The sequence below is a fragment of the Platalea leucorodia genome (genome assembly GCF_965183815.1).
Source record: "Platalea leucorodia genome assembly, chromosome: 3".
Classification (NCBI taxonomy): Eukaryota; Metazoa; Chordata; class Aves; order Pelecaniformes; family Threskiornithidae; genus Platalea; species Platalea leucorodia.
Genome location: NC_138825.1, coordinates 21,160,125 through 21,173,140, shown reverse-complemented (window position 1 = coordinate 21,173,140; position 13,016 = coordinate 21,160,125). Strand labels below are relative to the sequence as shown.

The window sequence follows — 13,016 nt, the reverse complement described above, 5'->3', positions numbered from 1 at the left end:
AGCTGGCAGAAGTCCTAGCACACATACAGTTACATCAGTGAAAGAGCAGTCTTGCTGGTATAGCTTACTTCACCCAGCATCAGCTGCACAATTAAAGTACTTTTTGCCAGTACGAAAACCAAATTTATACGGGGCTTCTCAAAATACTTATGCCAAGCCTTGCTAGATTAACAGCAGTCATTGTGTTAAAGACTGTCAAGATAATAAAGCAACAACAACAACAACAAAAAAAAACCTCTTTAAAGGATCTGGATATGAACTGTAAGTTTTGTAAGTTGTAACTTTTTATTTGCAGGGCATCTGACTTCTACATGAGCAACATGAATAAGTGAAAATAAATTACCACAAGCCAAACAAAGCTTAAAATAACCTAGGACATAAATACCTACAGTTAACAAAGAAAACTAGAGGGAAATACAGAACACAATTCTAAACAAAACAGCAGGGAGATTGTTCCCATGCTTCCCGCTGCAAGGCTAACCTTTCCACTGAAGGTGTGCACACATTGAGGGGAGGACACCCTTAGAGTTCAAAAAGTGTAACGAGGATTTTACTGTAATTTACGGAGAATTCTAACGGCTCGTCACTTTTTTGCAGCAGAGGACTCGGCTGATTTTCGTCATACAAACCTTGCCGAGCTATACTCCGAAGGACCTCACGACTTACGGTCATCTTTAAGACAAAGGAGGTTCAAATCCAACTACGAGACAGACCGTATCTTCCAGGGGAAGAAAAAGAAGAGCAACTCGGTTCCCCGGTTGTCTAGCTGAGGGACAGGCCTACAGGGAGCACACTAGCCCCGAACGGGGCTACCGAGCCGCATTTCTCACCGGGTCCTGCGCCAATCCAGAAAGAAGATTATGGAAACAGAGCAGGCACTGAAAGGAGCGGGGAGGGGAGCGGGGGAACGGCCGGGCGGGGGACGGGCCAGGGAGGCAGAAAATCGCCTTCAAATGAATGAGCCGGCGGGGCGCGGGAGTCCCCGGCGGGCGGGCGGGCGGGCACCCACCCCGCTCCCGCCCCCCCCGGCCCCCGGCCGCGTCCACCTCAGTGTTTACATCCGACACCTCCAAACGCGGCACTTTCCCGGCTGCCGGGAGGGGGATCCCCCCCCCCCCCCGACGCCTCTTTATTGATTACAGAGGGAAAAGCCCAGCTGCTGCTGCAATGCAACACGCGCCGGGTGAGGCGGAGGGGAAGGGAGAAAAGGAAGGGGGGGAAAAAAAAAAACCACCGGGAGAGAAAGAAAGGAGACGGCCGACCGGGGCTCACGCCGTGCCGGCGCGCACCGCCGCGGCCGGCCCGGGGGAGGCGCCGGAGCGGGGCCGCCTTTCCCCCCCCAACCCCGGCCCGGCCCGGGCCCCGCTGCCGCCCCCCGAGCGCAACTTCGCCGCCGCGGGGGACGGGGACGGCGGGGCCGCCCCTCCCCCAGCCGCCACTAACAATGGGCCCCTCCCCCACCGCGGGGCTCCCCTCGGCCCGGCCCCCTCCCCCTCCGCCGGCCAAGCGCCCACCCCCCCCCCACGGCCGCGGACCGTTAGAGGCGGGGGGCACGGAGCACCCCCCCCCCCCCCCGCCGCCGGCCCGCCCGCTCCGGGGCCGGCCCCTCACCTCATGGTGCTGCCGGGGGTCGGGGAGCCGCTCCCGCTTCCTCGCTCGCTCCGCTCTCTTCCCCCGCCCCGCTCCGTTCTCCGCCGCTCCGCAGGGGCCGGCGCCTGAAGGGACAGCGAGACCCCCGGCCGCCAGCGCCTCCCCGCCCGTCGCCGCCGCTCCCTCCGCCGCCGGGCCGGGCCAGACCACCGCGGGGAGCCGGGGGGTGGGAGGGGACGAGAGAGGTGGGGGAAAGGGGCGGGGAGGAGCGAACCAACGCGCGGGAAGGGCGCGGGGGGGGAGGAGGAGGAGAATGGGCGGGCGGGGGGAGCGCGGGGGAGGCCGGAGACACCGGCGGGGCTGAGGGAGCGGCGGCGGCGGCGGCGGCGGCGGCGGCGGGGGGGCGGGAGGAAGGGGCGGGTTGCGGAGGCCGCGCCCAGCGCCGCGCTGCCGCCCGTGCGGGTGAATGGGGCTCGGCGGCCGGCCGGGGGGGAGGACGGAGCGTCCTCAGGTGAGGCGGCGGCTCCCCGGGGGCCGCTCCCTCGGCCCGGCCGCGGGCGACCGCTCCTTCCTCAGCGGCCCCGGGCCATTGTCCTGCGGGGCCGGGGACAGGCGGGGCAGGGCACCGCGGCGGGACCCCGCTCCCGGCCCGCCCCCCGGGAACCGGGCCCGCCGCGGGGGGGCCCCTGCCGTGACCCGGCGACCGGGAGACGCCCCGGGGCGGGCGAGGGGCGGGCTGGGCTCCCGGGGAGCCGCGTCCCGGCCGGCGGGGCTCGGCGCCTCTCGGGCGCTTCGGGCTGGGCAGGGCCGGTTCCGAGCACCGGCAGCTTCCCCTTCCTCGCCCCGGCCCCGCTGCCCCCGCGCCGGGGTCTCTCGGCCCCGGTACCCGGCGCTCGGCGCAGGGGCAGCGCTGGCGCCTGTGCGGGGAGGAGAAGCGACGGCCCCGCCGCCCCAGCCCGGCCGCCGGCCGGGTCTCCGCGGTTGCCCCTCGGTGCCCTCCCGGGCGTGTGGCCTGAGACACGTTTTCGGGAGAACAGGAGCGTTGTGTCGGGTTTCCGTCTGTGGCTAGCCCCGCGGCTGTGCTGCCTACAGGGTTACGCTGTGCCTTCAGTGCTCCCAGCGGATCCGGCACACGGGAATGCCTAACTTTAACCCAGCTCGTCTTCAGCTCATTTCTGCCGTGCACCGAACACCCCGTCTCTTTTGTCTCCGCTAACAGAAGTGATGAGCAAGTACCTTTGCAATTTCCAATGACGTTAAGGCATCTTAGTGCTTTTGCGTCTCTTGATTTCATTTTTCCCTAACAAATACTAGTGTTTTCTACGGTTTAGTTATTAAAAATGTACTGTACGTGAGACATGTACTGTACATTACGAGAAATAAATGTATATATATCTTCTTTATAAATTTCTACACTTTTAGACATAAAAAGGTAAAGAATTTTACAAATACATACCTCTCTTCTTTATTAAATTTCTGATCTAGGTTTTACACATTTAAGTTTTTTTACCATGAATCTCCGTTACTTGACACTACGCGTACAACCTCTTCCTTGGTCAGTATGGTATCTGAGACAGGGTCACCCACTGCCAGTTAGCGGTGTCCATAACGCAGGAAGAGAGGAGCTGGCAATGAAAAAAATGGTCAATTGTTAGAAAATACTCGTTCAGGAAAAAGGACAGGCTCTGAAACTGAAGCTAACGAATAACAGTTTGGTAAGAAAATTAACGTGTTTTTACTGGCATAGGGATGATGTCAATGAAAATGTTGCAGTAGAGGTGAATCACAAAATGCAGATGAGTAATCAGAAGAAAAGCAAGCATCATCCTCTTAAAAATTAAGTGGGTACCTTTGACAACAATGTAAATGCAGTCTGAAAAAGGGGACACAACTGAATCTGGTAAATAAATTTATCTCCTTTGCTTCCAGCAAATACTCAGGAGTCTAATGACTGACAATGGACCTCGGTTCTTAAGGAATCGTGAATTTTCTAAGATCTGGGCTTCCCATCACCGGAACATCCTCCAAATAAAAGGTTTGAAAAGAAAGCCATTCTGACAGTGAAAAAGATCTTGAAGGCAGCCAAATAAAAGTGTTAAGATCTATATCTAACTGATATATCTGTGTATCTATACAGATATATCTAAGATATATATCTAACAGGCTCCAGGAGATACATCAGTAGAAGGAATGGCAGAGACGGTCGGAAGAAGAAGGATTTTCTTCTAAGATCCCGGTTGTTCTATACCAGAAAAAATCAGGATCGTAACGTGGCTGTTCTGATACGACTGTTTGGTCATATTAGCCAAATGTAAAAGAAGTTTGGCTGTGACAGGTATATAAAAGCCACTGAAAGTATGCCTGGGCTACAAGTCTGCCTGAGAGGGAATGAAAATAGCCAGAAGCTGTTACTCCCGCAAAATAACTATTATTATTGTCATTTGTGTTATATTACTTGGTGTTCTTAGCCAAATCAGATACGGTCATAGCTGGATTTCTCAAGACATACTCTGTGGTACAACAGAATTTGTAAAAATGCCAGAAGAATCATTTTGCATGCTGGCATCGCAGATGTCACCAAGTGCAAAGTCATTCTGGACACTAGCTTGGTCAAAAATGCCATTGAATTAATCTGTAACAAAATACTAAATCTGCAGTAACTCGTATTAGCAATTATGTGAGAAGGAGGGGAGCCAAAATGATATAGGGCAGAAATCAATTATAAATGTTGAGTGCCTTTTTCTTTCCAGGTCAATTTAGCGATGTTATTGTCAAGAAATTAAAGTAGTCTAGCAGAAGAATGAGTTAGTGTCGTGTACATATTTATGATACTGAATTATGCATTGAGAAATCTGTAATCTCTTGTAGCGGGCCCATGTGTGCTCAAGCTATAACCGTTCGATGTGTCCAAGTCACTTTGTGCGATTCTGCCGTTATCCTTCTCGCTGACGGGATCCTCCAGCGGCACAGCATGGGTGTTAATGCCCTCCGCATCACCTCCCACCGCTCTCCCTTCTTCTGGCAATGACAAAAACAGCGTGGCAGAAAGCCTTCGGAGCTGGTGGTGTCATGCTAATAACCTGGGGCCGCTGACAACTGACGAGGCAGAGCCACGTAATGGCTCTTCTGATCTGTGTCCGAGGACCGTGCTGGTGCCCTCCTTCCTCCAGATCCAAGCAGCTCAGAATCCCCCAAAGCCACTTCGCATCCCTCCCTCTTGCATTTTCTGCTGCTCTGCTGCAACCGAGGACTGGAATTCAGATGTTGCCAAAGGCTAAGCCAGCTCAGGTTGAGCGGTGTGGTGTGCCTCCTCTCCAAACAACCCGACTAATGAAGGCTTCTTGAATGCTAGAGAAATGGCTCACCCAGGCATAAACCAGAAGAGAATGTGTTTCTGGTTAGCATCAGCCAGATGCAAGAGGCTTGGCAGGCTACTCTTGAGCAAACCCAGCCGAGTCCGTCGCATCTCATCACCATGGATCACCCTTAATACAGAGTCATGAGGAGGATGCGTGACTAATGTTCTGGAGACATTAGGGGAATCCAAAAGCTTCAAAAAGCAGAGTAATCCTTCCTCTCACAGTGAGGTTTCCCCCATCTTCTCTGAAACGATCTCCCGCTTTGCAGTCTTTGTTTCTTCGGAGAATCTGTTTGTATTTAAGAGGAAAAACTAGCCGAGATCTTCATATGTCTTACTACAGTCAGTGTTAGGACAGCAGCACTTATGCAAGATCACTTCGGCCTTCTTTGATGATCTGTAAATAGCATAATGCAGGATACACAGCCAGAGAGGTTTCTGGAGTGGGGGGAAGTGGGTGTTTCTGGTGGTTTTGGTTTTTTGAAGGTTATTGTTCTTTTTCCTTAATGTGTCTAGAGTTTGGTTTTCGAATACGTAGGAAAAGATTTTTTATTTCACCTGTTTGGACTATTTTCCGTAGAACTAGCATAGGAAGGAAATGCAATTTACTGTATAATAGAAGTGAGAGAATTGCAACAAAGCATGAGCTTTCTCTCTGGTGATAGTGAAGGGCTTTCCAAAAATGGTGGACTAAAAGAGAATGGCTTTGACAGTGTGCTCCTGTTAGCATCTAAGATTATCAAAACAGAAGTGAATTAAGTAATTTAATATATTATTCTCATCACTGATTATGTTAATCTAATTTATAAATACATCTTTTGCTCTGGACTAGACACAGAGCTGATGCCTGAACCAATTCTGTGAGGTCATGGTTAGTTGAACAAGATGAGGATCAGACTACTATATAGATAGTTAAAATATACTGGCTAGTATAATTCTTTCTGTCCTCTTCTTTCTTTCCCTCACCCTCAAGTCATTTTCAATTTCAGATTGCCATGAGTCAGCTGACTGCTGAAGTGTTGCATAGCAGACCATTAAAGGAAATGCTTTCAACCAAAAACTCTTTAGCTTTATTTTATTTATGAAATTATGCAGTATTTCTCAACCGTCTTCTGGGGGAGGGGGAGGAAACTATCTTTAAAATTCTTTAAGAATGCTAAAATAAACAATTTTTGGCATGACTCAGCAGACAATGACAACAATAGCCAGCAAGGTTCTTTTCTTAACAGAATAATATATTTGTTTTCTTGTGAAAAAGGCAAAACAACATCACCAGAAAGGGAAGCAAATCTTTTGCTATCAAACACAGTCCTTTGGCTCCTGAATGTGAAGCTCGGTCTTCCTACCAGCATACCCCGCTCCTTGTTATACAAGTAAACAGTTCATAGATCTTCCATCAAGCACCTCTGAAGAGGAATGAGAACAACAGCTGAAGCTTTCCACTCTGCGTCTTTCCACCAAGGTTCCTAATTGTGCCCCTCGTACTGTCAAACAGCATCAGCAAATCTAACCGCAAGCCTCTGTAGACGTGAGCCTGGAGTATGGTATGTGTCTTTCAGTCTGTTCCCGGTAGACTGAAATATTTAAGTGAAAATTCCTTGAATAAAAAGGGATTGTTTTTTCCCCCTAGATTTATCACGAAAAGAATTTGTATTGTGCTGCAGGCTATTCGGTGATGGGTGAAGTCTCTTTTTGTGCGAGTACTGTCTATCAAGTGTAAATCGATGCATTGTGTACTAAGTGTAAAAATGCTTTTCTGACAGTTAGATAAATTATGATTGTTGTTTTGACCCTTGTCTTTCATTCACCTCCACTCAGTTGCTGACTTTTGTGGTTTCCAAGATGACATGTTGATTTAGGACCACTGCGATAGACCAATCTCATCTCTTACTTTCCATCTAATTTTATACTCTTATCCCCTAATGGTCTTATTTGCCACCAGTCTGCATTCTTCTTATGCATTACCAATAAAATGTATTCATTATGTTCTTTGCCTTCCCTTGCTAATGTCTTAGAACAAATTGTACTCTGCTGCTTTATCTTCTGCTGGAGGAAAGTCCAGGCACAAAGCTGGCCCAGGATTTGGTTAAGATTGTTTTCAGCCATCTTTTCTTACAACTCCAGATGAGTTATGTTTGAAGTTCCTCGACCACAGCCAGGGATTTGGGCCATTATTAATTAGTTGTTATTAATAATTGTTAAGTGCCTACAGTGCACTTGTAGCATAAAAAAAGGGCAGGCTTCTTGCCTAAAAGAGCTATTACTCTAAGGGGATGTCTACACTGCAGCCTCCCATATTTGAGCTAGCTTTGAAATACTTAGCTCAGTGAGCTGATATTGGTTATCTGGTACATTCCAGCTGAAACTGCATCGAGCTCCGCCAGCGGCTGCTCATCTCGCTCCTTGGCCCCAACACTGGCAGAGATTTGACTTTACCAGAGCACGTTCACTGCACCATACCCCTTCGTTCTGCCCGAGTTCAGGTAGACAGATACCAAAGGAGGTGGTGTAGCCATTCAGTTGGAAGCCTGTACCAAATTTCACCAATTTAAAGCTACCTTGCACTTTGCAATTTATCTTTAGTGGAGAGAAAAAAAAAAAAAAAAAAAGATTGCAAAACGTGTTGTGAAACCCTGGGAATATTTGAGTCTGACTCCATTGAAAATATGTTCTGTCTTTTGACCATCTTTCTCCTTTCTCCTCCCTTCTATTTTAGATGACTGACAACACGCTTACTATTGCTGGTTAGTTTCCATTCACTGCAAAGTTGGAACAACTTACGATGAAAGTACTGTCCCAGTTATAGATGAATGACAACACTTTTACTATAGCTGGTTAGTTTCCACTGCCTGCAAAGTTGGAATAACTTGCAGTGCAAATAATGTCCTGATTATAGATGAATGACAACACTTTTTGCTATTGTGAGTGAGCACTTGTGGACTGCAAAGCTGGAAGTAACTTACAATACAAATATTGTTCCAATAAAGGTAGAAGCTTAGTAAGATGATGATAACCTCTTTAGTCCTTTCCAGCGCTGCAGATTTTGCTTTCTGGCAATAGCTATAGCCAACTCCATAATTTGGATTTCAAATTTAGTAAGTGATAAATCATGCATGAGACCCAAAATATACAAAGCAGCAGTTGCAAAAATATTCTTCTTCAGTATTTTAGAAAGAACATCACAAAAATGTTTGCCAAATGAATTAATGTTTCTATAAAAAGATGTGAAGAAATGAGCTCTTAAGAGATTACAACACTAACGCATGCCATTATTATTACTATAACTAGTTAGCAACAATTTCAAAATTAAGATATGCTCTATAAAATCAATGAGGAGGAATTCCTTGCAATTGGCCCTAAGTCACGCTTCCAGGACTAAGGATCTGTATCTCAACACGAATCACTCTCTCTGCTGAGTATTTATTCTCCACTTCCTCTCTTAGTTCAGCTCCCATGTTTCACAAATACAACCACATAAATAGTGATGGATTTTCTCTCGCCTCTTCCAGCCTCAGACAGAGCACAACCGTCTCGTACCCTATTTCCTAGTTCACGGGGTTTTTTCTAAACAGCTCATACCGATATTGTTTGCCACTGCTTGGCATGGTGCAGTCAGGAGTTTAGGTACTACGGTCAACTGACTGCTTTCCAAGCATATCGCTCATTAAAAAGTACTGCTGGAGAGTCTACATCCAAAAATTAAAGGTTTTCATAGGAATATGGCCTTTTTCAAATGCTTGCTGAATGCTGGGGTTTCTAACTGGCTAGTAAGAAAGCACTGCTCTTCTGGAGAACATAAATAAATAGAGGTAAGAAAAGACCAATAAAGAAACGTTCCTCACTAGACTGCTTCCAGAGTTTTGTTTAAAAACCAACCTTATACTATCTGGAATACATTTCACTGTCAGGAAGTTCTTCTTTGTAAAACTTTCCTTGTTTCTCTTAGCCTTACTATGCTTAGATAAATTCTACCTTCCCTGTGTTTTTCCCTTCTAAATAGCTGTGAATTTTATCATGGGCTTCTTCCGACATCAGCTATCCCTAAACCATCAACTGTTCTATGTCCCTAAACAAGATTTTTCAATGTTCCCATAGCTCAGTTTCTCAAAAGCCTCCACTATAATTTTGTGGCTTTGTTCTAAGCTCCCTCCAATGTTTCTAGTCCTGGGTGTGCAAAACTAACGTCTTTATTCAAGGTGCAGCCAACTGCTCGTTGCTTCTGAACATGGAAACAGAAATCGCATTTCACGACACTATTTCCACTGGGGTTGTTGTCACTCTAAAAGATTCTGTGGACTTACAATAAAAACCAGGTAGCACCAACTGTGTGAAGACAGAGTGATTTATAACCCTAAGGGATGCTCAGACAATCATTTTATTTAATTGTCACGACTGGCTGAACATTTCTAACCTTCTAATTGTGAATAGAGGTTGCCTTGTGCAGCGAAATGACTCTTACAACAATGAACCATTCATTCTGCTGTGACTACACCAGTGGGTGGAGGGGAAGCGCCGGCTTTGTAATGTTTGAAATTATTATTATTAAAACAACCGTACAACTAGGATATTGGCATATCTGCAAAGAAATAAAAAGCCTTCCATCTCTTACCCGTTCATGGTTTAGAACCACCCTAACCTGGTAGAAACTGTAACCATTAGCATCTGATAGGGTTGGTGTATTCCTAAAGTCATCAGTAATACGAGCTGATGTGACGGTAAGAGCACCTGCTCAGACAAAAAATGCTTGAAAGATGAGAAGCCCGTCCCTTTCCACAACAGGTGACTGATAGGGTGAAAAAGGCAGAACTGAATGAGAAGCGATGGAAGATTTGCAAGCCTGTTGCTAAAACCCAGCAGCAAGGGAAATCCTTGTGTGCTCCTTTGAAGCAATGGCTGAGAACAAGAGCAGGAAAAAAAGTGTTATTTTAGCAAAAAGGTGGCGAGGTTATAATGCTAAAAAAACCCGATAAAACCCTGTAGGAATTAATCAGTGTTTTTCCTGAGAAAAGAACAAATATGGATCTACAAAGGCAGGGAATGTATTTTTTAAAAAGAAATACCATATAATAATGTTTCATAGATCGTTATTCTAAGGCTGATCCCAGAGAAAATACAATACCAAAGTCAGTCTGCCTTTGTAAAGGTGGGATTTACATTTACCATGTTAATTTTGCTTTTAAAACCAAAGAAGGCCAGCTATTTATTCTGATAAAGCTGCTATGCATCACCCTTCCATCTCTTAACTTCATCATGGAAGCTCAAAAGACGTTTTAAAGAAGACACATTACAAGGTTCATTTGACAAAAATCATCGTTCACTTCATGTGGTTCTCCACAATCTGGAATAGATGGTGTGTTTGGAGGACAGCTGAAGGGGAAGATGTGCCCCCCATCCCACCAAAGTGCAGGGACTCCTGCTTCATGATGGTCCTTTTGGGCTGACTATGCTTGTGGTAACTCCGAGCAGGCTGGAAGCCGCCGCAGGCTACGCTTGGGAAGGGAGAGGAGCTAGCTGAAGCACTAGAAGATGAACTAGCCCAAGGAATCCTGGGGGGATTTTATATATGAACCAGATCATATTAAGGCAAAGCGCATCACTAGAAGGGATGCCTTCAAACCTGAATAAGATGAGGCTAAAAGCATTGGTTTTGAATCCTTGCCTGTGACTTGTACAGAGATGTAGGAAATTTCACCCGAGTAAACAAATACTGGTTGCACTCATATGTTAACTAAGAAAGAGGTGTTCTTGCCTCTGCTTACATATGGGTCACTGAGGAAAGCCCAAAGCGCTTGATTTTTTCAGGAAGATCAGCCTGGTATAGACTGCAGGATGGTCTTGGACACAGGAGCTCTGCTTGAGCACAGCTCAGTCGATGAACTTTCTCGACCAAGCGTTTCATTTGTAGTATTTTCAGGCGAATTTTGGAATGGATCTTTTAACTCATAGAAATAAGAAAATTATCCTCATTATCTCTGCATTACGGTCTCACCCATGACAACATAATGCTGGTTTATATGCTACACAAGTACCTGAGCATGTTGCTTTCTGTGTGAGTTGGACCTTTACCCCATGGAAATCAGATGAGACTCTGACCCACATAAGCTGTGACCTTACAACAGGGCATTTCCTCTTCCCTTTGGTTTCAAACATAGCAGCACGTATTTTCATTTACGCCAAGATCTTCCACATCAATTACATCTGAATTTTATGCTGTAATTAAGATCCCTTTGCACTGAAAAAGTGGTTCAAAATGCATTAATTAATTACATTAAATAAGCACACAAGAGACTGCCTTGCAGTTTTTGTTCCTCATCTAAGAATTTTGTGAAGTTAGCCATAATTCGCAAAATTGCTCAGCTTCGTAAGCATTTCTCCCTCAAATTCTCTTTCACCTTTTGCACATCTTAGTGGTTTCTGTGAGGGCTCTCAAGCAACCACAAATGTGTTTCTGTTCCTATATGCTACTATGTACATTTGCTAAATCCTTTACAACAGGTTTTCCTCAAAAGCTAAGAACTTTCCATAACCTAGTTTTTACCTATCAAGTTCTGCAGACGTACTCTCCTGAGATGCTGACCTCACTCGTTTAATGATTTCTGTCCAGCTACTGCAGTCTTACAGCAGCTATATGAAGGAGTTCTCACTGATTGTAAGAACCAGGGAAAGGCTTGTGTAAGTGTCTTCAAAGGACTTAAACGTAAGAGCAGAACATCCACGAGGCAATTAAAAAAAGATTCCTCCTAACTGTCCAGTATTGCATCTTCATCGTCTCTTCTCCTGTTATCACGTAAAGAAACTCCTTGATTAATGTTAAATTTATTATTACAGCTGTGAAATTGGAGAAGAGTTTTAGATGGGTACAGAAACTATAGAGTAATTGCACAGCGGTGGTCATTAGCAGGGAAGGCAGAAAGGAATGCTTAGTTGGCAACAGTGGTCTTCCATAATTCATCAAAATGCCAAGATTTCTGAATATTCACCTCAAAAGAGGGAATTTTTGCTGCTATTTCACTTTACCATGACTTTGTCCAAATGGGAGTATCGTGCAGAATTCTGCTTTGCTGGTTTCTGGTGTCTTTAGCACGGCGGAAATAAATGATAAAGAATCCCTGTGCTCACCAAAAATAGATCATTTGCAAAGCTGACTGGGAATCTTTGTACAAGAAAAGGGAAGGGTTAGAAGCTATGATCACATGAAATACAAATTATAATCCATGTTCAGAATGCACGGCTAACAGAGCTCACCCAAAAGGTTGGAGGGATAGATCTGATAATGCTATATACTGTGTTCTCCCTCTGCACTGCCTGTTAAGCTCCACTGTCATGGAAGGAAAGATCTTGGCAGTCTTTGGTTTCATGCCTGTCATTACCATGACACTACCACACGTTCCCTTCAGCGTTGTATATGTCTTCCTTTACCTCTCAGCAGCAGCAACATCAGTTACTCAACAGGAAATGTCTCGAAATGAGCCTTTCATTTGAGGAGTCTGCCAAAATGAAAACACTTTTAGAAATAGACAACTGATCTCATAAACAGAAATAAATCTAAAATTAACTGAAACCAAAATCACATGTTTCCCCCCCTACGCCCCCACCCAGGTCTCTGGGTGTTGGGAATCTTAAGCTGTACTCTCCATTCTGAAACTAAATTAGACTTGCAGTCTGAAAACTAACCTCAGACTCAAACTTTGGTGGAGCAGCTTGAAAAGATACGTTCTATACTTAGATATAAATGCACAACTTTAGATTCATCTTTACTCATAAGTTGTTTCCTAGAAACAAAATCTTATGATTTCGGTTCAATTAGATTGTGTATCTTAATTAATTCTCTAATCTTTCTCTGGAAGCAAATCATCAAATAGAAGAGGCATCTGCACCGTTCTAATTGACTTAAATAGAAATTATGAATGCACAACCTTTGGGTTGATTGGACACCTGGATTATTTCTCACTGAAAAAAAATAATACATCTATCCACAAGCAAATTTTGGGAAGAGAGAGAGTGGTAATTTCATCAACAAAGTGTTAGAAAAAAAGTGGGCTAGAATTACACACATTTACTAGGTAGA

At 45.6% G+C, this 13,016-nt stretch overlaps 1 protein-coding gene across 1 annotated transcript in view; it reads right to left on the bottom strand.

The window, feature by feature from the left end:
- The window catches only part of ENAH (ENAH actin regulator), a 97,068-nt gene extending 95,324 nt beyond the window's left edge, over positions 1-1,744 (bottom strand). Inside the window, 1 exon segment of the mRNA XM_082306253.1 lies at positions 1,612-1,744. Within this exon segment, the coding sequence (XP_082162379.1) occupies positions 1,612-1,616 (5 nt within the window). The 5' untranslated portion in view covers positions 1,617-1,744.
- Positions 1,745-13,016: the final 11,272 nt, after the last annotated feature.